The 27,701-nt window shown below is 41.2% G+C and overlaps 1 protein-coding gene across 2 annotated transcripts in view; it reads right to left on the reverse strand.

The window, feature by feature from the left end:
* The window catches only part of sntb1 (syntrophin, basic 1), a 45,255-nt gene extending 19,593 nt beyond the window's left edge, over positions 1-25,662 (reverse strand). Inside the window, exons 1-4 of one of the 2 annotated variants that reach the window (XM_037784703.1) lie at positions 24,794-25,662; positions 9,826-10,072; positions 731-848; positions 487-576 (exon numbers count right to left, since the gene is read on the reverse strand). In XM_037784703.1, coding sequence (XP_037640631.1) covers positions 487-576; positions 731-848; positions 9,826-10,072; positions 24,794-25,331 — 993 coding nt within the window. In that variant the 5' untranslated portion in view covers positions 25,332-25,662. The remainder of the gene's footprint in view (positions 1-486; positions 577-730; positions 849-9,825; positions 10,073-24,793) is intronic. The other variant, XM_037784705.1, reaches the window with a different exon arrangement.
* Between the last annotated feature and the right edge of the window lie 2,039 nt (positions 25,663-27,701).

The raw sequence follows: 27,701 nt of genomic DNA on the forward strand, positions 1-27,701 counted from the left end.
CTTAAAAAGTGGTGTTCATGTGTGGAGATGCTGAACAAAATGTGGAAGTATCATAAACGTTTGTTTGCCACAGAGATTATATTCTGCAATAATCCAAAACCCAATGGAAAAATCCCATTGGCTTTTTGTTGCGGGAACCAGGGAGATGCTGACTTCCTAGTTGGCCTACAAAAATATGTCATCCCTGGAGCACTCTATTTCACCCATTCTCATCTGCTCACCCCAGTGTGTATCCTAATTTTCCAAAAATGTCCACATTTTTAAGATGTAAAACTCAAACGGGTCCTCACAAAGATAGAATAAGAGCACATAGACACCTACACACCATATATGGTAGTAGGAGAGAAGGCAACTCGTTAAAAATGTGAGAAATCTAGAAACACACACACACACACGATTGTACAGTTTGGTATTATAAAGCATTTTACACTCCCTGTCTGTCGCTCACACACACACACACACACACACACACACACACACTCGTACCTTCCCTGCCAGCCATCCCAGGTGTCGTATCTCTTTGCTGCCAGCTACCCCCGTCCTGGCTGTGTTCTGGATCACTTCTGCAAGCGCCCGCTGTGGTGGGATGATCATTCAGGACGCGTTAGATTCAGAGCAGCTCTGAGGAGCCGAATCACGGCCCACAGTGTATGGAATCACTGAGATATCTAACTCTAATGGTCACGTTGATGAGAATTTACCTGTAAAATCAATGAAATCAAAGACAGACCTGTGCCAGTGTGGATGTGACAGAGTGCATGGCAGAGAACCAGGACAGGGTCGACGGTTGGTCTGGGCACCGCAGCACCACGGTGTGCCTGGCGTCAGGGGAGTGCAGCTCCAGTTGTCTGGAGGAGGAGATAAGAAAAGTTAAAACGGCTTTAACCTCTCTGTTATCATTGGACAGGTTCTAAGACTTTTATGGTTCACAACCCTCGTTGAATAAATTCCTTTTTGAATATTGAAAACCTGTTGTTATCAGGCAGACCCAATTGGACCCAATTTAATCTCAATTCATAGTTTTAGAAACCAAAATGTTATCCATTTAGGTCTTCAGCAGATGCTCGTTTGTCTCATTCATTTGAAAATGGACACTCGGTCAGAACAATGAAATGAAGTGCATTGAAATTTGAGTTCATTCAAGTCGATTCAAAACACAAAAACAGGCTCATGCATCCTCAGTGGGCCATATGACACAATGCTGTCTCCCACTAAACTCCCCATAGCTAATCTCCTTATATCATAAGGGAGTATTTCCGGCCTCAAGAGAAATGCATCTGTAGGATGCTTCTCCATCTCATTGAGCGGCTCTTTGGTTGTGCGCTCAATGAATATGAATTTTAAAAAGGCACACGTTGCAGCCTTTACAGTGCAGTGCACGTCATATTGTAGCATCAATGCCGTTCATCTCCGTGGAGTAAAGGAGGACAAGACGTGGTAAACGACTCCTCGGCGTGCGCCTCACACGCTGAGATTTGGCCACGAGCTTGCCACCAATTCTGAAAATATCTAGCATCTCTTGTTCACAGCACTCCACTGTCCAGGTGCTCCCAGTGGTTTAAAATAGAAACTACTCCAAAACCAGGGTGGTTTCATCTCTGCAAACATGCTTCCTTTGCAGCTTTCTTTTATTCATAGAGTAGGCCGACACACTGGGGACCTGGAAAAGCCCCAGTGAATGTGATGAATCTGCTCTTCCGTCGAACCCCCGGAGGTGGGAGAGACCGTCTAGATCAGCTCCAGGTGTTTCTCCGGGTTAAAAATAGAAATGCTGCCCGTAAAAAGGCAAGGGGGAGGGCAGGGGGGAAGGAAGGAGGGGGGAGAATAAATGACCAGATGTGCGTTTGATAGAGGAGGTTCTTTAAGGATGGTGTTTGTTTTAGCAACAACTTGACTGCCGTGAGTTATACTAGACCTACAAGAAGCATTATCTGGCCAAGATGTGGAGTGGCTTTGGGGCTGAATTAACCATCTCCTGCATGCATGACACAATGCAGGAATCACTGGGAGAAGAGCACATGGACTGGATGACCTGTAGATGGACTTGAATGTATGGAATTATATAAATCCCGCCTGAATGAAGATCAATCATTGACTTGATCAAAGGGTAGTCGTTCTCACAGGATTAGCACTACGTATATAGCAAATATGTATTCAAGCTTGGTAGGTCTGTTCCATACAGATGTGACTCACGCAGTCATTTTATTGTAAATATTCATTAATGAGCTCTGCATGCACACAATAAGTGCATGAAAGAAATGGCAAAATATCCATTTTAAAGCAAAAACGCATATAATACTGTTGAAATACTGATATACTGAAACAAGATATAAGTCTACTAGAATCAAGATGTTTGTTATGTTGTGTGTCACAGAAACTGTGGTGAGATTTCACAATTAATCCCTTTAATTGTTTGTTTTTGCCCACCCTGCCTCTAACTAAATCCAGATGATGACTCAACATGGAATGATTGTTGCAGCACACAAACAACAGGCTTCATTCAGAGCTAGTTTTAAAGTTTTTTGGGGATAAGTCCAAGACAAGTCTCGAGTTTTGGTAAAGAGTGTCACATTTCAAGTCGCTGAGGACAATTCTTCATAAGCAAACTGCAAGTCAGTTGCAGGTTTTTCAGGTCTTCGAATGCTAACCTTTTTAAAATGATGTGACATTTAAACATTTCCCTTTTAACAGCATTTTTACGTAGTCAATGAATAGCCTTAATAATTTGAATTTTCAAGTTGTGTGGCCATGTGAGGCCTACCTGCCTAGACACTAGGTCTTGAATGTTTTTGCTTTGAGTCATGTAGAGTTCAAGGTATTACTCTTTTCCCGTGATTCCTGGGCTTTGTAGGATTATACTTTTTCATTTTTAGTACAACTCCTCTCAAAAATACACTATCTGTGAGGTTAAAAAATCATTAGAATTGTCTGATCCTCTGATTTTCAGCATATCCTCTCATCAGTTTTATGTCCAAGTGGTTATGTGGAAGCATTTGACCAGTTCTGACCTGAGGTTATTAGTGTAGGCAGTGGTTTGAGGAACTGGCAGCATTGTTCTTGGCCATTTAGCTGTAACTTGAGTGATCTTCTGCACTCGGTGTTCTGGTTGAATACTGCTCTGACACAGAATGGAGGTCTGTATGTTTGATTAAGCCACTTGTTGAATCGTGTGCATAGTTTACCTTTACAGATTTTGCACGTCCCTTCTTTCGCTTTATCTAATAAATATTTTGCCACACAGCTGAATCGTAAACTGCCATTTCAGCATGAAGAGTAATCTGATAAGGTGTGGAGAAATACTGTGAATGGGCAGGGCTAACAGTTGGACTTCCTTTTGGATACGAGAGCTGCAGGCTTTTCAGGTAAAATATGCAATGGGATAAAGAGCACAAACAGTTCCTCTGCTTTAAACCAACGACACTGGAGTACAAGGATACTAAAGTAAGAGGTTGAATCATTCACGTTATAAGTAGGGCTGTCAAAGTTAACGTGATAATAACGCCACTTATTTCTTTAACGCATTAATGCAATTGATCTTTCGGATGTTCAATCGGGCTCTGTTCTAAAGCTAGAGTGAAGCTACTGGCATCATCTGAAACAACAAAACCAAAGAAATCCATTGGTACCAACCATGTCATACTAGCTTGTCACAAAGGAGGCTAAATAACGCTCCAAACTTACGCTAAATTTTGGTGAGGAAAAACTGGCTTGGCCATTTTCAAAGGGGTCTCTTGACCTCTGACCTCAAGATATGTGAATGAAAATGGGTTCTATGGGTACCCATGAGTCTCCCCTTTACATACATGCCTACGTTATGATAATCACATGCAGTTTTGGGCAAGTCATAGTCAAGTCAGCACACTGACACACTGACAGCTGTTGTTGCCTGTTGGGCTGCAGTTTACCATGTTATGATTTTAGCGTATTTTTTATGCTAAATGCAGTACCTGTGAGGGTTTCTGGACAATATTTGTCATTGTTTTGTGTTGTTAATTGATTTCCAATAATAAATATATACATACATTTGCATAAAGCAAGCATATTTGTCTACTCCCATATTGATAAGAGTATTAAATACTTAACAAATCTCCCTTTAAGGTACATTCTGAACAGACAAATGTGTGATTAATTTGCGATTAATCACAATTAACTATGGACAATCATGTCATTAAATATTTTAATCGATTGACAGTCCTAGTTATAAGGCCAATTTTTTGCACTAGTATGTTGGTCATATGGTACTATCATATCATAGTATGCAGGCATACACCCTGTCCTACTGCAGGTGAGAATTGGAGAGAGAGTGTAAGTCTTCATCCTTTCAAAAACCTGTCGAGGTTAAGCAACCATGCTGTTTCTGCCAGGAGTCATTTCCTCCTTTTACACAGCCATACATGTTTTCTGTGGAAATACAAGTCTACATTCACTCTGCAGGTTTTTCAAGTATGTTGTCTCAGTAGTGACACAGATTAATTAGCAGCTAATTTCCTTTCTTCTCTTGTCTCTTTGCATCTCACCCTTCTCCTTTTCCTTATCTTTGTGCATCTCCACCTTTCCTGTTCTTTCTTTCCTTTTTCTTCTCCACCCTTCCTCACCTCCTCTTATCCCGTCCCTCCACACCTTCTCATAACACTTTTAATCCACACTAGAAATGATAAGAGTGTAATCCTAAATTTTTTTAATTTAATTTTTCACCAACGTCACAGAAAGTTAGACTTCATGTTCTTATACAGCGTGCATGTTACAGTAAGGTGAGGAAAATGTCTTCAGGGCATTACAAAAGTCTTCTCCACACTCTACTCCCTCACATTTTTACTTTCCTCGTCTTTTATCATCTCTTCTCATCGCTGTGTGCGCTCCGCCTTTTCTTATATCCTTCTCTCCTGTCAGTCCTCTCTCAGGCTTACACACAGTTTAAACAACATCTGCTGAAATGAAGAGAGAAACCCTCGGAGGGACGCAACATTGCACTGAGTCTCGTATAAAAAAGATAAGCCAGACTTCCCTGTCACTTAACATGAAGCCTCTTAAACCATTTCAGCTGCAAACCAAAATAAGAAAAACAGACAGTAGGTTTAGTCGTGCCCTGCAATCTTTATCTGATGCAAATTATCTATGAACACACCATGATACTGAGAAGAATCCAACTTTTCAGTATAAATTTGAGTTTCGTTCAACTGGGTGTCCTCCTATTTAAACATTCGCTAAATATTTACTGGTGAGTCAAAGGGGGAATGGCTGTGAGGATAAGGAAGGACCTTCATGAAAAACATGCTGGTCAAAGTAAATTTGGCCAGCTTCATCAAACCACAAAACACTGTTATCTGTGTTATTGACCCCAATTCCTCGTATAACTGGCTGACCAATAAAGTCAAAGTTATGGCCAACAAAGTGAATGTTCAACTCTATTGTGCTCTTAAAAGGTTTAATACTTAAACCAAGGTTTGTACAAGTGTAGCTGGAATTTGAACCAGCAACTGGGCATTTTGAAATGTAGGCTTAAGTTTCATTTCATAGTTTTTCCCAAAAATAGGTGTGTATTAAGCAGATTTTTCCTTAAAAAGTATCTTAGAACAACTGGCCAACCACAGCATTAAGTCCAACTATGTCCCCACTGATGTCTGCAAAAGCTTTGTTTTTTTCAAAAACTTCTTTATGTCAAACATTTTCTGTCAGATCAATTTACAAGCTGTTTCCACCAGGAAGCTTTCATGTTTGTTTTTTTCAAGCCAAGAGAGTGTTTCCTAAAACACTACACTCGGGGAGATTGATGCTTTCAAGTTGAATTCGACGATGTTATCTGATCTTGACTCCCTGTCTTCAAGCAAATCGAAATGTAGCTTTAAAGAAATAGTTTGACATTTTGAGAAGTACACTTATTTGCCCTCTTTCCGAGAGTGAAATAAGGAAATATACCACTCATGTCTGTGCGCTAAGTGTAGAGATCTGAGAGGCAATTAGCATAGCTTATCATAAAGACTGGAAGAGAAGGGAAACGGCTAACCTGGCTCTGTTCAAAGGGAAATAAATAAAATAGACCTACCAGCACCTCTTAAGTTCACTTACTCACACAATGTATCTCGTTTGTTTCATCTATGCACAAACAAAAGTGCAGAAACAACAATTTGTTGTCTTATTGTCACAGTGAGGTTGCCATGGCAACCAGCTAAGACGCTACACAGATGGATAGATGTTGTTGTTTTTAAAGGTGCTTGTAGGCAACTTTAAAAAAAAAAAAAAAAAAAAAACTTTGGACGGAGCCAGGCTAGCTGTTTCCCCTTGCATCCAGTCTTAATGCTAAGCTTGGCCAATCGCCTCCCTGCTGTAGCTCCATGCTTAGTGTAGAGACACAAGAGTGGTTTAGATTTTTCTTATCTAATTCTTGGCAAAAAAGCAAGTAAGTCTATTTCCTAAAATGTAAAAGTGTTCCTTTAAGACAGTGGTTCCCAACCTGGGGTCCGGGCCCCCCTTTGGGTGGCGCCAAAGATCACAGGGGGTGCGCCAGGATTTGTCTGCTCTGAGGTTGTCAAAATTAGATTTGCTCATGTATAACGAAAATAACACACTTAGTGGATAATGTGACGGCCCCTGCCTCACTACTGAGATGCCAGTGTGGATTTGGCCATTCATTCTTTCCCTGTGTCCTTGAAGGTATCACGGGAGAGGATGCCTGATGCAGAGCACCTGATGCTGGCGCGTCCTGAGTATAAAAGCCCCAATCAAGTGCTGCTCTGCCCTTTTTTCCTTCACCTGGACTCATCCCTGTCAGAACCTACCGGGCTGCCTTTGTTTGGCTTTTCTTTAGTTTCCACTCACAACACATCACACTTCATTATGCTCACACATCCACATCTACATTACTGATGTTACTGACTGACACACTCCACATTTGTAGTTATTTCTGTATATCCTTAATTTATTTGTAATAAATATCTTTAATTTACAATCAATCACTGCGTCCTTTCCCGTATTTGTCATGGCCTAGGAGCCGGGCTATGACAATAATTTATACAAAAGTGTGGATATAAAACTATTTAAAAAGACGTATTTTTTGCTACTTACTAGCAAAATACAACAACATATTCAGGTTCAATCCATATTTGTTGCCGTTTAGCCTTTACAACACAACATTTGCTCTCCTGCTTGATGCACCTGTATTAACGGGGCGGTCTACCAGCAAACACCATAAATTACATCTATTTAACCACAATAACAAAAAAACAATTTCGGCTTTAACACTATTATAGAAAATTAATTAAGCCATTACAAAAAGATCATAACTGCATTCGCTTGGTGAATTCATCAAGACATCATCACTTTATTTATTTTGACGAAACTAACGAGTTCTATTCATTAAAGAAAGTTGATTTAATAAAAAAAAGACAAACTCATTTAATACACTGAATCAACTTATTCAAATTTAGGAATTTAGTCGAGGATTTGTAATTCTTTTTAGGGTGATGACGTATTGGACACACGTAGAGGGAGCTTTAAGGAAAATCGGTTGGGAACCACTGCTTTAAGACCTTGAAAAAGATGTTTTCTCTCAAAAATGATTTACATAGTGCGAGCATGGCCTCAGATCCTGCTCAGCATTTTAACAGTTTTCAAGCCTGAATGTCAAACCTGAAGAGTCATGATGGTGCTTGCCACGGGCAAAGTACAGAGAATATCTGTCGATAATAATGTACTTTTTTTAATCTTTGACTTTTATATTGAGGGAAATAACGTTTGTATTATACAGGAGAGCCAGCCGACAGAGAACCATCTGCTCTGTCTGTGGATGCTGTTCTTATTTTTCATTTTGTTTACAAGTATCTTTTTTTATTGATTGTTTGCATGTGTTAGCATTTACATTTTACAGTGGCGGCGCTGAGCCGTCTAACAGCGTCTATACAGACAGAGGGACTTTGAAGTCGCTGCTCACTGTTAGGACTTGACTTTGATGCTGTCTGAAGCTTTGAAGTTTAGTGAGGTTCAACTATCTCACACTTCTAAAATCATACATATGCAGAGGAGGACACGCATGGATGGAGGGACGGAACGATATAGAGAGACAGTGAGGACTGTAGCGAGAGAAAAAGGGAAAAAAATCAAGAGACAGCCAATAATGGGAAGAGGATGGAAATAGGAGAGAGTTGATTACAGAGAACAGAGAAAGTTGGGAACACGGAGAAAGAGATCAGGAAAGAAAAGGGAGAGGACAGCGAGGAGACAAAAGGGGCAGAAAAACACAAACAAGTAGGATAGAGAGCGATGGCAAAACAAATAGACAAGCAGGAAGGGAAACAAAATGGTAAGAGGAGAGACAACAGGGACAGAAAGCACACATTCAGAGACACCAAAAATGTTTAAACAGTAAATCTGTTTCTGCCCCCATGCTGTTTGATTGGGCCATTGTCATATTACCAACCAATTAACTTGACGACACCTCCTAACAGACCGCCCCCCCGCTGACTGAGAATTATCAGTGCCACTTCAAACGTCTGTCTTTGTGATTAAAAAAAGTCTGAGACAACAGTATTGGGTAATCCCTTCAGGATAGCAGAAGGCGGGCGGCTGCAGACACAGGGGAGGACTTTTCTATTCTCTTTCTGTCACACTGTTGAGTAAAGGAGCAGAGAAGAACTGGTTAACCTTTGGTTCATTAAGGTAATCATCTTTTAGTTGGTTCAAAGTTGAACTCTGGAGCAATCGCAAGTGACAATATTGAAGCAAAGCCTCTGAGCTAGTTTAGGCAGTCAACTCGGGTTCACCGCTACACTCACATGATTTACTGCAACATATATCCAACACACCCTTTTCATAATGGCAGTGTACTTGAAGTCAAAATTACAGCACCAATGGACATATATACTGAAAACAGTGTTTTTAATTGTATTTCAACTTTAAAGAGGACCTCTTATGCTCATTTTGAGGTGCATACTTGTTTTTGGGGTTTCTACTAGATCATGTTCACATGCTTTATTGTTCAAAAAACACTTTACTTTTCTCATACCGGCTGTGCTGCAGCACCTCTTTTCACCCTCGGTCTGAAACGCTCTGTTTGAGCTACGCCTCCCCCCTCCTTCCCGAAAAGCCCAGTCTGCTCTGATTGGTCAGCTGGCCCACTCTATCGTGATTGGTCAAGTAAACCAAACTCTTCTGACTCTGCCCTAGCTCCGCTCTAACTAGTTTTGTTTGAGGGCGTGCCAAACTAGCCGCTAGGCAGGTATGATGCAAATATGTTACTTGGTGACATCACCACTTTATGGAAGAAAAGGCAGGACTTCAAGCAAGGCGTTTCAGGCAGTTCAGGAGCAGTGTTTCTGCGGGGGAGAGTGAGTTCTTTTGGCCTGGACTTTGTAACTTTGCAGACCTTTTACCTGCACAAAACACTATTTAACACAATAAAGGAGAGAGAAAAAGCACAAAAGCACAATAGGTCCTCTTTAATGGATAATGCCGGCAATATTCTGTATGTTTTTAATATTCTACTTAAATCCCATAAAAACATGAAAACCATCAACCTGTTATTCCGTCTGTCAATACTTTCTAATCCTGTCTGCTGCTCCTAGCTCCACGCCCACATACTGAAGATGTAAATCTTTAAAAACAATTACACTTGAGTTGGCTGGCTGACTGAAAAATGTGAGTTAATCAATGAACTAGTCATTAGTCTGTGAATGAAAAGCAAAAGACGAGCAGACAGATAATATTTAAGAGTGACTGAAAAAGATGGCGGCATCTCCAGAGAATTGCCTTCAGCTCAAGAGTGAGGATACAGGCATATTTATATGGTTTTCAGTGTTTGTGTGTTTGTGTGTGTGTGTGTGTTTCACCTACCTGTTCTCGGGGTCAGGTGTGGTCATGGCTCGGGTTACGCAACACATCTTGAGAGGTATGCACCTCCTGTCGCCCTGCAGGGACAGGGAGGGCTGGGTAGGAGAGCTCGGAGGCTCCGATGAGGAAGAGGAGGAGGAGATGGTAGGGCTGCCGAGACGAGGAGACTCAGGAGGAGGGGTTTCCCAGCCGATCTCTGACACAGGGGAGCCCTTTTTGACGTACGGCGTGGCCTCGCGCATGTACTTCACTGGGCAGAAAAGGAAGACAGAGATTTCCAGTATACAGTAAGACATGGTGGAGAAGGTTGAACTAGGACAAGGAAATGGCACGTTTAAAGATTTAAATGTTTTAGAGATCAAGGTGGGGGGTTAATCTGAACACATTAATTGGTAAAATACGCAGATATAAAGCATCCCATAGTTATAGGTACAGAAAGTCCTTCACTCACTAGATACCTGTAGCAGTGTTTGGTCTAATATGCAAATCACTTTCCTGTCTCCGCACTGAACAGTATGCTGTTAACCTTGTTTTATCAAATACTTAATGAATTAACTTTATTCTGCAAATAAGTATTCTTAATTATGGAGATGTTCTGATTTTTTCTTTTCTGATACCGATTCCGATACAGAGTACTGATCCAATACCAGAGTGATAAAAATATATATATATATATATATATATATATATGTATATATATATAATCAACTACTGACCATATACAGATGTGATATGATTGCTATCTTTAGTTTGTAGCCTGGCTAAGATTCAACCCTTTGTAAAACATGGACAAATACATACAGAGAACGAATGCAGTAGAACTTTCTTTCATTATTCAGTTTGTCAGCTGCAAAGAACATAAATAAATGAAGCTAGGAATAAATAACCACTCTGTATTCTCTTTAATTGTCTCCTCAGTGTACGGCCTGTGTGCTAATTTATCCTGCAGGGTGCAATATTCACACACCCTACTATGGTACTGCCATCCCTCGAAACAGAAGCCTTACACACTGTACATATCATCTTTTTACTTGTTGGATTTTCCACTGTGAAATATTGCTAAATGGCTGACATTTTCCTCGCTCTGACTACCGTTACACTTTCCACTAGCACCGCACTGTTGTTGTTCACTGTCATCACGTGACAAACTACCTGCAATCAGTACTTCTTCGCTGCTCTAAAACAGTAGTTGCCAGTGGCAGCCATGATGACATAAATTATGATCGGTGCATAGACTGGCGTACTTGCCGATACCTGATACCAAGTTTTGGGCAATATCGGACGGATTTCTGTCACTGGTATCAGTATCGTAACAATTCTACTAAATGATGTATTCATACGTATTCATGAAGTGGCACTACACCCGTCTGTATAACACAACTGCCCAAATTAAGTTATATGGCTTATAAAATCACATTCATATAACTCAACTGGACTGAACTTTGAAGTCTCTCGGCACTGGCATTGTTTTAACCTCATTTAACACGGAGGCCAATTCAAATCTGTGTAGTAATCTGCTGTATGTTTAACCTTGTAGCCATCTTTTGAAGTCAACAAACACATTTAGAAAGGCTCACACTATTGAAGGTAGTTTGTCTCTGTAACAGGATGTGGGGATACCGCAGATGTTTAGATACGCAGCCGAAATAGAAACTGTTTAATTATGGCACCTCTGAGGCATTTGGCAAGTTTTTACAGACTGTCGTGGGGCAGCAGATAGAAAGATAACACTCAGCAATTTCTCTGTGCATAAACGTTGCTTGAACTCAAGATGTGTGGGTAGTCTGGAAACTTGTCGGTATGACTTTATTTTTGGCTTTGACTCTGTTCAATAGCTGGCTCAGGTTTGCATGAAAGGGTGGATTTTCTTTAAAGTAACCTAAGTCCATAAGTTACATATTAAAATAAATGTGTTATTCTAGAGTATGCAAATAAAGCAGTGCACGTTTGTTGCACAGACAGCAGGAAGCTCAGTTGATCCAATGATTACCTTCCGACGAGCTGGCACAGTCGGCCTTCTCTGCTGTCAATTTGAAATGATACACAGCAAATGTCAAAATGCTGATAGCCAAAACAGACTTCATTTCACAGACTAATTTCTCAAAATGTAAGCACTCTGTAATGTATTCATGCTGCTAACTGCACCAATGATTCACACCTTGTCTCTGCTGCTACAGGCAGAGTTATGGTCCCGATCACTACCCCTACAGCCTCCAATATTTCCTGGTATAGAACCGTCACAACTGATGCGTCCGAATACCTCAGAAACCCCCATTTCCGATGGCTAAAACAGGAAACTTTACTTGTAAATGTCAAACTCAATCACTGGAGGCTCGATAACTACTTTAAATTCCCCGTGTTTTTAGTTTTGAGAAGGGGGAGAAGAAAGGAGAAGACAGGACACATGTTTCAGTGAAAGACAGAAATAGAGAGGCAGAGATAAAGTGGGTGCTCAGTACGCTTTCTATGTCCTGAATGTTCTGAATCCTTGGTATGCCCTGGATGTTTAATTGGCATATCCCACTGTACTAGCTGCGTATAATTGGCATATGGCTGGTGGCATTTGTAATCCAGCAAGTGAACTATTCTTGGAAGAAGCACCGTGGACCCCTATGAGACGGTGTAACAAGCCTAACTGCCAACCTGTAGAGGAGAGATGACAGGCTGACACATAACACAGAGGAGGAGACGGGGGTGATGTGAGAGTGTCCTCAATGGACCCGCGGTGACGACGTGATCCAATTACACAGCAGAATAACCCACACGCTTCTAATCAGATTAAAGGGCCAAAAATCCATTTGTTAAAACGCATCATAACAAGGTACAATACAAGCCAAATTCAATGGACTGAAAAGATTGAATCTGCTGCAGTTGGATGATGACAACCTTGTGTGGTTGTGTTTGCATTCATGAGACATTTAAGTGACACAAAGGCACATGTAGGATTTGGATTTAGAAAGGGAGAAGCAACAAGGTTTTTGAATTTCGGATAGACTTTTGTACAAAGACACACACACTGTCTGCCTCCTCTTTTGTGCTGCAAAGCATGATGAAGCTTGCAAAAGGAACGCAAGCAGTAAGAAAATATCGATACACATGAGTATCGCAATATTATGTTTTGTGATACTGTATTGATTCTCCAAAACACTATATTGATTTTTGATTAACCTCTTAAAAATCCGACACTAGTCTGTATTTCTGAGGTTGTAGCAGGCTCAGTTTTAAAGCTAGAGTGAAGGTACTGGCATCATATGAAACTGGAAAAAATTTAAGAAATCCATTGGTACCATGTCATAGCGTTAGTTTGTCGCAAAGGAGGCTAAAAAATGCTCTAAAGTTACTCTAAATTTTGGCGAGGGAAAGCTTTCATAGCCAGATTCAAAGGGGTCCCTTGACCTTTGACCTCAAGATATCTGAATGAAAATGGGTTCTATGGGTACCCACGAGTCTCCCCTTTACAGACATTATGATAATCTCATGCAGTTTTGTGAAATCAACAAAAAACAGCATGATTTTTTGCATGCAGTACAAATGTGTTATTTTTGCCTGTTCTAAAAATGGTGTATTTCCGATGTGTTCTGTATACTATAACAGTTTTCGTAAAATTTAATTAAAAAAATTGCAATATGTCGCCTTGCTTACAGTATCTCAATATATCAGAATATATTGAATTGTTACCCCTGTATCATTGGAAATTATCTGACTGAGACACACACACACACACACACTCACTAGTAAGCATTTTATTAGACTCTTGTTATCAAATGTACTATTTCATTTTATGATAGTGACAAACAGTAGCAAAATCACAACATGGTCAGTGAACCACATTGTGCTTCTTAAAATATCAAATCCAAAGATTTCTTTAGCTTCATTTATAGTTAATGAAACAATATAAACACACATTGCTGATGGAAATATAATTAATGTATGATACATCCTTATAAGGACAGTACATTCGTCTGGTGTTGCGAGGGAACGATCAAAGGGAGAAATCTGACTCTGAATTATAAATCAAAACCTTCGACTCCGCAGGACTCTCATTAACCTCTTGCATCCACCATAAATCTGCCTTTAGACTTTACAGGGCTTCACTTACTGCTTACATAGGAGCGTGACAAAGACAAACAGAATGGAAAGCAGCACTGAAACAATTCATGTCACAATTTAAACACGTCCTATAATTAATTAGTTGTTTGAGTCATTTATCAAGCAAAAATGCCAAATACTGTCTGGATTCAGGGTCTAAAATATTCTACTTTTCTCTGCTTTATATAACTATAAGTCAAATATCTTTAAGCAGGCAGTTTGAAGATGTACATTTGGCCCTGGATTATGTGATGGATGCTTTTTGAAATATATTTTAAATGATTAATCAATTAATTAATAATGAAAACTATAATTATTTGCAGTCCTAATGAGGACAAATATGAGGTGGAAATTTGACTCACAATGAATTTCAAATGATACTACAATCATGAGACCAAACACCTCAGTCTTGGGTTATTTACAGTCCACTTTCTGAACTAACTTGAAAAAAAATCAAATGCAGCTCTTACACAAACATAATGTTTAGTGGGTGATTTGTCTTCAGTTAACATTTACAATGGCAGTCTGGAGGGAGGAAATGTAAACTCATGGAGCAGCGTCACTACTGCGCCCAGAAATAGAGCTGTAACTGTTTCCAACGGAGGGGAAAATAAATGGGGTGGAGTCCGTGTGATCATTACGCTGGAAGTGTGTAAATGTGTGCGCATTCCCTTGGGTCGTGTTTCTATTCCATTACAGCGCCAACACGGCCAACTCTGCACAATAAACTCAATAGCACGATAAGAACTTGGAGAGGATGGGGCTCGTGCTGCTCGGGCATTCAGCTGAAAGCAGCAGTTACATTAAGTCAAACTAACAGATCCAAAATCCAAATGCCCTTACCCATCTGTCTGATTTTAGTTTCCATTATTTCTGGCCTCTGTGTGTGAGAGCGTGCACGTACAGACACAACTAAATCTTTTTCATTATGACTCCCACTCTCCACTTCATTTAGAAACAGTGACTCGCCGTTACATTAGTGGTGATGCAGATGTCTGAATGGCGATGTATCACCAGAGACCAGCTGTTCAACTCCATTTCCATTCATGATATTTAAAAATCATTCACTTATTTTTATAACCGTGCTCAACCCCATTCATTTACACATCTTCCAAATTCATTCTACACAAGTGTTCAGCTATGTCTACAACACACATTCACAGTGAATACACACACACACACACACTTGTTCAGGCACATTCCTCAACATGTGGGTTTGCGCAACACCGACCTCCTTCTGCACACACACACACACTCTATACCACAAGGTGTAATTACTATATCAGCCTCATTGTGTCTTTTTCACTTAATGGTCCTTAACAGTATTTAATGAGGTCTGAAGTCATTGGACTTTCTACCATATGCTTCAAATGGGAATTTTTATATGGTGAGAAAATGTACCAAAGGAAAAAAGAAACCTCTCATTAAGCCTGTGGGAGAGAAAGTAGACGGTTTAACGTTGGTAGAAGCTGGACAGAGACCAGAGCGGGGCAAAGAGGTAGAAAAAAGCACAAGAATGAAGGCTTTTACTCCTTGTCGGCACTGAGCAGGTAGCTGGATACTACAGCAGCACAAAAGGCCTTTACAAATCCACCCTCAAGGCATCTTTTAGTAAGATTTGGACCAATATCTCAAAGAGTTCAAATGTCGTCTTCACTGAACAATGAACAGTAACTAAGGTTGAGGCCCTTTTTATAGAAATGTGCGTAGGCAGAATTACTCACTGACACTGAACTCTGAACTTGATATCAAACAGTTACAAACTCTCTGCAAGCTTGTAACTTTCAACAAGTAGAGAAGAAGAGGCATGAAATGTGTTTGCATAAAGGAAGAAGAATACATTTATGTGATGAATACGTTTGCGAAACATTAAGGCTGACATTTGATAAATATTTAATCGAATTTGTTATTTGTTCAAAATGTACGTAAAAAGTATTTAACACTCTTATCAACACGGGAGTGGGCAAATATGCTTGCTTTATGCAAATGTATGTATATATTCATTATTAAAAATCAATTAACAACACAAAACAATTACAAATATTATACAGAAACCCTCACAGGTACTGCATTTAGCATAAAAAAAATGCTCAAATCATAAAATGGCAAACTCAATCCCAACAGGCAACAACAGCTGTCAGTGTGCTGACTTGACTATGATTTGCTCCAAACTGTGGGTATGTCTGTAAAGGAGACTCGTGGGTACCCATAGAACCCATTTTCATTCGCATATCTTAAGGTCAGAGGTCAAGGCACCCCTTTGAAAATGGCAGTTTTTCTTCGCAAAAATTTAGCGTAAGTTTGGAGCGTTATTTAACCCCCTGTGCGACAAACATGACATGGTTGGTACCAATGGATTCCTTAGGTTTAGTTTCATATGATACTTCTCTCTAGCTTTAAAACTGAGCCAGAGCGCTTGAGGACACCTTTTCTTTCTTTTTTCTCTTTTAATTTAACATGCTGCTGTTGGTGTTGGATTGAAGAGATAGCCGATAGCTGAAACACTATTTTGGAACCTGTAGATTAAACTTAATAGCCAATGCCATATAGGTCTTCTGTATAAAGTATTGAACATCATAATATATTGTGCTGGATTTAAATAGGGACAAGTATGTGTCACTGCAGTATGTGTTTGTACAAGTATATAAGTGCACTGAATTCTGTACACAGAAAGTGAAAAGACAGATAAGAGGTGCTCAACAGCCTATTTGCAAAAAGTCAAATGAGCAGATGCAAATACAGTGTTTACACAGTGTGTTCAGAAAAAACGTTAATATGTTAAACTGCAGTCAGAAAAAACAACTCACATCCCACATACTCTCCCATAGCTGCTGCTGAGGATTAACTTTTTTTGTTTGATATTTTTTAGGTCTTAAATCATTACATTATATTACATTACACTCATTTAGCAGCTTCCAAAGTGACTTAAAGTGGATTATTAGCCAAATCCCACCCCCAAATATTGATTGTCCAATCATAATTTAGAAACCATAACTAGATACTCGAGCTCTTAAGCTTCGGATTTCTCCACATGCTGAAGCGGTGTGCATGTGGTTACAGAAAGCGTAAGATACTAGGCATTGAAATAGTTAAAAACCAAAAACACAAGACCAAAAGTGTAAGGAATTAATAAAACATTGTGTTTATCTCCTCCAACAGAGTTGCAATCATAAGCATGTCCAGCTATACGGCTAACTACCTACAGAAGTAACCCACCGAGCACCAGACGCCCATGGACGGTTTTAGTAGAAAGTCTAACAAAAGCTGATAAAGTCTGCCAGCAAAATCAACAGTAAGCAGCTAAAAATGAAAAGCCTGCTCTTTTCTACTTCCATCTGAAATTAGGGACACATTGTTTAAAAATCGCCAGGAATTTCAAAGGGTAAATCTGACACTGTTATCATTGTAAATTGTACCATAGGACCAAGAGCTACTGTACATGTTGTCAAAAAATTTAATTTGCATCATCCTCATAACCAAAATCATACGTAGGGCCTATATTCTGCTGTCCTGTTCGTCCATATTCAAACTTTACACAAATCTATCAAGACATTTCCTCAATGTTCACAAGAACTAAAATATGCAGTGGCAACAAAAACACAATATATAATCTTTATTATCATCAATCTTAAAACCAGTGAGCTGTGTGATGCATGTTCCATTATTTCCCCGAATGGCAACGGGAACCACCGTGCTTACTCAAAACCACAACCACAGAAAGTGAGAACAGATGGCAGTTTTTACAGTAGGATGTTGACTCATCTACAGTTACACAAATTCAACAAAAGTCAGTGAAGCTGCATGACAGACTTCTTATTATGGGTCATTTTAGATCACCCTGTTACATTTTTTTCAAATTCCCAATTGAAGCATTAAAGTGAAGTATTTAGCCACCGTAGAGTTCAGTTTTATGACGACCATCACAAGAAAACCAGGACAAAAACAAACACAATGTAGGCTACACAAACACAATGCTTACACCTGGAGGGGAAAAGAGTTTTTGTCTCCTTCAAACGGGAAAAAAATAGATGAGCTTTGACACTGTGACTCAGCTTTTGTTTTGGCTCTATAAACATTCACAGAGGAATGAGTGATTCAATCTATTATCTTCCCCACAACAATCACCCCTGCGACGCTGCTGTTGTCATTATCATCACCATCATCCGCTCTGAGTCAGGCTCCACAAACAGTAACGGAGGAGATGATAGTTTCTCTAATGACATAAACAGGCAGCTGGTAGACACATCGACTCTCTCTCTATCTCACACACACTCAACCACATACAGTATATTGACTAGTCAAGACTACACTGCTGATGACTGAACGTGATTACACACACATGCATGTGGTACACACAGGCATCACACTGCTGACAGCAGCACCTATACAGACTCATAGACATACCCATCCAGATGTCAGGTAATGACCGGTAGGGCTTTTCAGGGCATCATCAGGACATTGACTCATTTCCTGTCTGCTGAGGTGTGGTTGATGTTCTTTATTGTATTCTCACTTCCTCATATCTTCTGGTTTCATGTTCATAGGCTCTTTGGACTTGTCTTGATGCTTACAAATAATACAGTTTGATGCTGTGTGTCTGCACTGAGATACACCGGTTGTGTTTACTGCCAATCTGGAGTCTTTCTCCCACCACTCCCAATCATATTTATCCATTATGACCCAAACTATCTCCATTACTTCAATATGGGGTCCTGAAGTTGACGCCAATTGACCTTTAGCTGAACCCCTCACCCGAGATATTGTCAACTCAAACAGTAGCTTGCAACCGTATACCTTTGGATTTCTCCGCATGAAATGTGTGTTGGGTTGTAGTACGAGTTGTAATACTCAGCTTTTAAAGGGTTTGTAGGGTTGTGTCTTTTTAACTAGTCTTTCCAAAACTAAAAACACAACAGCAAAAGCATAAGGAATTGATTAAACAGTGTGTGAGTGTGCTCTAATTTAAGCCACAAACATTAGTATGTCCTGCTAACTAGGACAGTATTAACCTTACAAGGGCTGACCCGAATGCTTCGACCGTTGCCATGGTAATCGACCTCCAAATCAGTATTCAAATGTTTTGTTTTTTGTTTATATATGAGTATGTAATAATAAAGTATTCAGTACAGCCCTAAACCTCACCCATAGGTAAAGAAGCTTTCATTAAGTACATTATTTTTTGAGGTTACAGGTAGGTAATTAACTGGTGCCTGGTACATGTAGCTTTATCCTCAGTCTTTTTAGCATGATACCACATAGCCATCATGAGCAAAAGATCTCTTCTACAGGGTTCTCATTTTTAAAACAAGTCAGCTGGAAACAAAAAGTCAGCTGACATTAGTGTAATTAGCTGGCAGTTTTGCCAGATCCCATTGCCAGTTTTCCAGCCCCATTCGATAAAAACCAGCCCAAAAACCGTAAAACAATTACATGTGTAATAGAAAACACATCATAAGCATACAAAGTAGCTATCTGCAGCATTACAGTCTACTGTGGAAAAAAACTTCTTTTCACACCTTAAATAAGAATAAAATACTGAGTCTTTTCAACATCACTGGCTACTTTAGACAACCTGTGTACTACTCTGAGGTCAGCGAAAATCAATTTAGCCTTTTAGCAACAAGCCAACCTTGGAAAGTTCAGCCTACATGTGACTGAATGAATGATCACACAGGTACCTTCAGAATAAGAAATACTTGTTCTAAATAAATAATCTGACCTCTCCTTGTGTGGGGTAGACATCATCTATATCTCCTCCTTGACTCTAAAACACTCCGTAATCTAAATTTGGAAATATTTTTTTTTTACACGTGAGAATATCCAGGTTTAATTCGAGTGAATGTGAATTGAGCAACGCAATTCTCTAAAGGAATTGTTCTCATTTCGTTTTATCTTAATCAAATTGCTCTTTGTGCTGAGAGGAAAATAAACTTAACACCCCCATGGTTGGATTGAATTTTCAATCATCATTACCAAAAACAAGAATGAAAACAATGGGAGGAAAACAAAACAGTGCGACGACGACAGAGCGGGGACAGCTGTGAACATTAAGAGCAGTTATCCTCGCGTGACACTCGTAGAGTGCTCTCATTACTGCACCAGGGACCCATGAAGTTGTTTACCACAGGCAGGTAAAGGGGTCCCGTCTCCTGATGTTGCCATCCAGGGCATCTCACAGGTTCTCTACGGGGCGTTGGCAAGTATAGACAAGATCTGCTGACTAATGCTGTGTTCACACTACGAGGGACACAGCAACAGGCTACAAGTCATTTTAAAAGGAAACTGCAAATAGCAAATAATAAAGTTGAGCTGGTCTCAACTTTTTTCAGCACTACAATGATGCGGTGAAGTGTCAACCAATCATATGTTTTTGTTTCACCCTGTTCCGTTCCGTCTAAAAGAATGCCATTAGCCAGTCCCCAGTGCTATTTAACAACATAACTATGTCAATGAGTGCTAGAGCAACACTTAAACAGCGATTTGCGGACAATGTAGCTGTCCATGCTGGCCGTTTTGCTGCTTTTGTCCTTCGTATTGTGAAGGTGGCATAAGAACGCTGTGTCTTTTGTGTGTCTTTTTGAGAGAGAAGTTCAAATCCTGCATACTTTCTCTCTTCCCGTATCTGGCCGTTCTGGCTGAATTCCACTTATTTATTTCAGTTTCAGTGTCGAGCAGCCTGGTTGGGGCAGTGGTTAACACTGTCGCCCCAAGAAGGTCAAAGGTTCGATCCCCAGGCAGAGCATTTCTGCGTGGAGTTTGCATGTTCTCCCTGTGTTCGCGTGCGTTTCCTCCCACCATTAAAAACATGTATCCCCCCTCCGGGCGACAGGGGAGCAGCCGAAAGATGAGCAGTGAACTTCAGTTTCAGAGTGGTGGCTTACTGGGATACTTGTACAGAGCAGAGCCATCGTTACTGTTATTATTAACACCTGTTCTTTTCCTACTGTGACAAGTCAAAATGTCTGCTGTGAAAAATGCCTTATCACTGCATGGAGCTTGTCAGATTGCCTGTTCGAAAAGTTGGAAAATCGTGGGATGCAACCCCCCTCCAGTTCTAACGTCACAAAAGTTTGGAGAGAGGGCATTCAGACACTGTTAGACAATTCAGCAAGCAGTTTGTTACAGTAGAAAAAGCACAGGAGTTACTAATAACATTAACGATGGCATCGGTCTATTGGGCAGTGCTCCAGGTGGACTTCGTTAGCTCACCCAACGTTTTTAGTGTGACTCTCAAGTTGCAGTAAAAGCTTTATACTGGTTTGAACCAGCAATATTCTGTACAAGTACTAATTGTATTACAGTATTTGTTGTTTTCCATCCGTATGTAATTGAAGGCATTATTTGTGCATAACCGACTCTTCACTGCACCTCCATACTGGCGCTGGCTGCGGTTGCTATAGGAGCTTTGTAGCACAGCTATAGAATCCTGATTGATCCCCATTGGGGAAACTCACTTTTGACTTGTCAGACTGCATGCTGAGCCACAGAACAGAGCCAGCAGAGAGCCGGCGTCTTGCTCAGAGGGACACTTTAACAAAGCGGATGCTCTCTGACACGGGGGGCTTGAACCGTGGTCCTCTCGGTTTTTGACCACTGGGGTCAATCTGCTGCCGTCTTACAGCCTGCATCAGGCTGGAGCGAGTGGTCGCCGCCTGTTTATGCGCTGAATCTGTTCTCCGTCTTCCTAATGAGTTTCCAAGATGGCTTGTCAGTGCTTCAGTGAAATACACATTACGAACACACACGTACAAGGTCTCTTGCATGCACATTCACACACAGATGCACACTCGTCTCCCATGAGACATGTACTCTCTCTATCTCTATCTCTATCTCTATCTGTGTTTCCTCCTGATCTCCTTCCTCATGTAACACAGTCTTCTTCTCTCACGTCTTAGAAAGTTACTTACACTATTTGCAGGGAATAAATCATGCGTGTAGTTGCATTTTTTTATTTGAAATGAAAGTTAACATGCTGGGTTACATGTTAAGCACCTTTCATGCCCCCAAAGATCCATGAAACCCCTTGAAAAACGCACTTTGTACTGTTCCTCACTGCTCTGGCAAATGCAAAATTTTCTCTGTTGAAATTACAGTTGGAGTGAACTTCTGTCTCTCCGTTACCCTTAAGTTAACCCTCTCTGTCGTCTTTATATCAGCCTCTTAGCCTCCCTCGTTAGCTCTCCTTCTGTTCTGTCTCTTTCTATCTCTCTCCCTCTCAGCACTTTGCCCATTAAATTCACATTTCAGCTCCACCCTCTCCCATCTCTCTCTCTCTCTCTCTCTCATCCCCCTTCCTCCTTGCCTGCTCCATTCCCTCACTCCTTCTTTCTTATCTCTGTAAGTTTTCAGCTGGGACCTGCTTTTTCCTCTGCAGTATAGCCCCTGTGTCCCCCTGGGAAGGACATCACCATTTTCGAATGTGGATGTGTATATGAGTGAGCGAGAGAGAGTGTGTTCGTGTATATGTGTGTGTGTGTGTGTGTGTGTGTGTGTGTGCGTGTGTGTGCGCAAGAGTGAGAGAGGGAGAGCGAGAGACACTTTGTTCTTGCTATCTTGGGTCCGAGAGTCCTCACAGGAACAGGAATAAAAAACTCAGAAGTGGGCACTTGTGTGCAACACTTTCCGGTGTGTGTGGGCGTGTGTGTGTGTGTGTGTGTGTGTGTGTGTGTGTGTGTGTTAAGGGGGTAAAATGATGTTAATCCTTCAGAGTGGAATCAGCCTGCCATCAGCCATCAGCCTAATTTTCATCTTCACTTTTGGCTAAAAACATCTGCACAACACCAACTTGGCTGCACTACTCGTGTGTGAGTGAGTTGAAAGCAAGTGTGTGTGTGTGCCTTTACATACGTGTCTATGTGTGTGTGTGAGAGACACTTGAGGAAATGTAGAGCTGGATTTGTTTGAGCGCGAGGCGGAGAAAGACATAGATATGAGTTTGACCTTGCATGATTCTCCCATGGCACCTCTGGTTGCATAATAACTGTTTCCCTCAAAATGTTCTTTTGTGCAAAAGGCAGCCAGTCAGTCACCTGCTTCCCATCTAATAAACCGAGGGTGTCCTGCAAAGTTGCACTACGTAGGCTACATGATTAAGCAGAGTGCTGTAAATTCAATAAATCTGCAGAGAAGAAAAGTTTGACTTCAGTTTCGTACCCCCGGCGACAACAACAAAATTGTCACTTTGTAAATGAAGAAGGAAACAGATTTGATGAAATGAGATATGAATAATATAGGCTGGTACAATAAAAAACACTTTTCTTTCTTCGCTCTTGCTATTAACCAGCAGCCTCCTTTCTTTAATGGAAAGAGAATCACATCTACAGCAGAGGTTTTCATTCCCAGGCTTCAACACTCAGAGCCCCTGGTGCTTTTCATTCTGGAGTGATTTGTACCTGCATGGATCGCTAAGTGAATGCAATCAGCTGGCAGGTAGAATAGGAAACTTACATTACTTTGTGTCCTGAGGACCGCTGACATGCTGGACGACGTGCATAAACCAGTCTAGAAAATGGGAAGCCCATGAGGGATGAGAAACTCTCTCAAGCCTTACATGACATGTTTCCTCCCTGAAGGATGAGGTTCCCATGCATGTTGAAGCTCAGAGTTCCCTTAGGGGATCTTTGGGTCTCCATAAAATAAGGTTGAACAACAGAAGGACCTTGGAGATCTATGGAATGGAATGGACTTGCATTTATACAGCGCTTCTCTAGTCTTCTGACCACTCAAAACGCTTTACACTACATGTCAGCATTCACCCATTCACACACACTGATGGCAGAGGCTGCTAAGGTGCCAACTTTTCCCATCAGGATCTAATCTAAATCTCATTCACACGCCGATGGCTATGCCTTCGGGAGCAATTTTGTGTTAATTGTCTTGCTCAAGGACACATCGACATGTGACCCAGAGCGGCCGGGGATCGAACCACCGACCTTCCGATTGGTGGACAACCTGCTCTACCCTCTGAGACACACCCGCCCTGGCTGTGTCTCAGAGATCTAACTCGTATCTCCCCAGGTATGCTGCAATCCTTCACTAAAAGATATAAACACTCTCTTCCAAAAAAGAAGACCTTATCTTGTGGGAGTTCATAAAATTAAAGGGACTATTTGTAACTTTCAGAAATGCTTGTTAACAGCGACACCTGTGGCCGTTAAGTCAACGAAAGTCAGCGTCGGGTTCGCGCTTGTGCTCGCTCTACATAGACATGAACGAGCATCGCTCAAAACAGTGAGGCGACACACGTCAGCTTAAACCACAATATCACTCTATATTTCACCTGCTTGGCAGTAATGTTAGCTGACCAGACGAAGGTCTCTTCATGAATCAATGCTGATCCTAGTGTTGGCTTTTCCTGCTTCAGCAAAAGCGGGTCGGTGCCAGGGCTGAAGCAGGAAAAGAAACGTTATCGTCTCCCGACTGCGCCCGCAGGGAGACACCGGCACCCGGCCGGAGGCGATAACATTACTCACTGCGGAGCCCCGTCACTTCACAAGACACGGGAAACCTCTGTTGGTCTGGAGGAGCTGCAGCATTTATTTCTGCAGAAAACGTCCACTGTACATTCACTAGATATTCTCAGAGCTACGAAGTCTTCTGCAGTGTGGAGTGGGAGTAATGAACGTGCGGTTGAGCGAGAACGCGCGCGTTGTGTCAGTGAAGACAAGCAGACAGAGGAGGAGAGAATCCGACCACACGCGAGCGCGCATGGGATCCCGACCCTGTAGATTTATACGTGTAAAAAGATACAAACATTCCCTTTAAATGGGTCATGCATGTATGCAAAAAAAAAAAAAGTTACCCACAGACTCTCCTTCACCTTTTGGGTGTTTTTCTGTCATGCTCTCACACACCCCCAGTGTGTCCACCCAGAACTACCTACCTTCCAGTGTCACCTCTTTGCCGGCCCGTTTGAGCGCCTGCACCGCCTCGTCGTGGGTCGCGTCCCTCAGGTTCCCTCCGTTAACGGACAGGATGGCGTCCCCGACGTACAGAGCCTGAGTCTGGTCCGCAGCGAGCCCCTTGAAGATCTTACTGATGAGGATGGGCATCTTATTCTCCTTCCCTCCTTTAATGCTGATCCCCAGTCCTCCCACCTCCTGCTTGGACACCTTTACGCACCGCTTTCTGTTGGCGATCGCCTCCGGTACTCTCTCCGGTAGGTCGGTGAACGCGGTGCGCACAGCCTGCTGGGGACCGTTGTTGGAGTTGGTGTTGATGTTGTCAAGGTAACATCCGTTGCTAACGCCGTTGGAGTTCACGTCGTCGTTACCATTACTCTCCTCGCAGCTTAACGTGAGCGCTTCCTCGTTCAAGTTGACCAAAACTTTGTGCCACCGCTCCTTCACCAAAACCTCCACAAAGCCACTTTTTGGCACTCCGCAGGCACCTGGGACTCCCGTCGCTGTTACCACCGCCATCTTTGGAGCATTTCTTTTTTAAAATGACATGTCTCTCTCTCTCTCAGGTTGGACTTTGCCCCCTCTCTCTCTCTCTCTGAAGTTTTTCTGCGGGACTTTGTGTCAGGCGTCCCGACCAACCAGCCTGAGCCCTGTCGGCGCAAGCTGCTCCGCCTGCCCGAGATCCTATCTGCTGAGCTGGGTGGAGTTTACTCCCTCTCCACCGTCAGCCAGTCAGCCAGACGATCCCATCTACAGATCCTGCATGCACAACATGTTGGTCATCATTTCCCCCCCTGAACACGTTGGAGACGTGACTAGTTGGTGGTGCAGAGTTTAACAAGAATAAACAACAAAATTCACAAAAATCTATTTTTTACGCGTCATTTTTTCACTTTTTTACAATGATTTACCCTGCTGTATGCATTCATTTTAAAATATATGAATGCATGTAAGATAAGATAAGATGAACCTTTATTAAATTCAGGTGTCAAAACAGCAACATCAGCAAACATCAGCAAACAGAGTGAAACACAGGAGAGGTAAAGGTATACAAAAATAAAAAAAACAAAACAATAAATAGAGATATAAAAGACACAGAGTGAATGGGTGAACTTAGTGTGTGCAGTCCGTCAATAAATACATGTATGTGCAATAAATAAATGTAATATGTGCAGTATATAAAGTGGTATATAGGATGTATAGTGTAAAGTAAGTGTAAAGTGTGCCAGTGGTTAGAGTCCAAGATGGTTGCAGATAGTGCATGTTTAAAGTTATTAAAGTCCACATACCGACCTTATAGAATAAATTAACAACTGCACAAAATGTTGGTCATCATTTCCCCCCTGAACGTTAGAGACGTGACAGTTGGTGGTGCAGTTGTTTTTTGTTGTTGTTGTTTTTTTTTATTATTATTGTGTTATAAAATAAGATAAGATAAGATAAGATAAGATGAACCTTTATTAATCCCTGGAGAGAAATTCAGGTGTCAAAGCAGCAACATCATCAAACAGAGTGAAACACAGGAGAGGTATAAAGGTATACAAAAATTATAAAAACAATAATAGAGATATAAAAGATACAGAGTGAATGGGTGAACATAGTGTGTGCAGTCCGTCAATAAATACATGTATGTGCAATAAATAAATGTAATATGTGCATATGTGCACATATTACATTTTATATAAAGTGGTATATAGGATACATATACAGTATATATAGGTTATAAAGTGATTACAAAACAAGTGAAGACATGTGCAGGGACATATATATATATATATATATATATATAAAAAAGATCAAAATATATCATACAGAGAAAGATAAATAACAAAGTACAAAAACAAAACAAAACTAAACTAAAATAATACAAGGGGATATAAAGCAGGTTGAAGAATGTGTGTGTGTGTGTGTGTGTGTGTGTGTGTGTGTGCGTGCGTGTGTGTGTGTTTGTGTGATGTGGATAATGGGTGTGTGTTTGGCATTGAATGAGGCTAGATGGTCATATATGACAAATATCTACTCTTAAAGGGACTATTTGTAACTTTCAGAAATGCTTGTTAACAGCGACACCTGTGGCCGTTAAGTCAGTCAGCGTTGGGCTCGCACTTGTGCTTGTTCTAAATAGACATGAACGAGCATCACTCCAAACAGTGAGGCGACACACGTCCGCTAAAACCATAATATCACTCTATATTTCAGCTGCTTGGCAGTAATGTTAGCTGACCAGACGAAGGTCTCTCCACGAATCACTGCTGATCCTAGTGTTGGCTTTTCCTGCTTCAGGAAAAGCGGGTCAGTGCCGGGGCTGCAGCAGGAAGAGAAATGTTATCGCCTCCCGACTGCGCCCGCAGGGAGACACCGGCACCCGGTCGGAGACGATAACGTTTCTCGCTGCGGAGCCCCGTCACTTCACAAGACACGGGAAACCTCTATTGGTCTGGAGGAGCTGCAGCAGCTATTTCTGCACAAATGTCCACTGTACATTCACTAGATATTCTCAGAGCTAAACTAACTCTTCTGCAGTGTGGAGTGAGCGCGCGTTCACGTCTAGAGGTGGAGCGAGACAGCGAGAACGCGTGCTGTGTGAGTGAAGGCAAGCAGGCAGAGGAGCAGTGACTCAGGCCACACGCGAGCGCGCATATGCGAGGGCGCATGGGATCCCCGACCCGGTACATTTTATACGCTTAAAAAGTTACAAACAGTCCCTTTAAGTGATTACAAAACAAGTGAAGACATGTGCAGGGACATATATAAAAAAAGACAAAAATATATTATACAGAGAAAGACAAATAACAAACTACAAAAACAAAACAATGAATGAATGAATGAAAGACTTTATTTCAAACATAAAATAAATAAAAACAGATACAAAATAATAACAAACAAAAC

This window comes from Sebastes umbrosus, chromosome 11 (genome assembly GCF_015220745.1).
Source record: "Sebastes umbrosus isolate fSebUmb1 chromosome 11, fSebUmb1.pri, whole genome shotgun sequence".
Lineage (NCBI taxonomy): Eukaryota > Metazoa > Chordata > Actinopteri > Perciformes > Sebastidae > Sebastes > Sebastes umbrosus.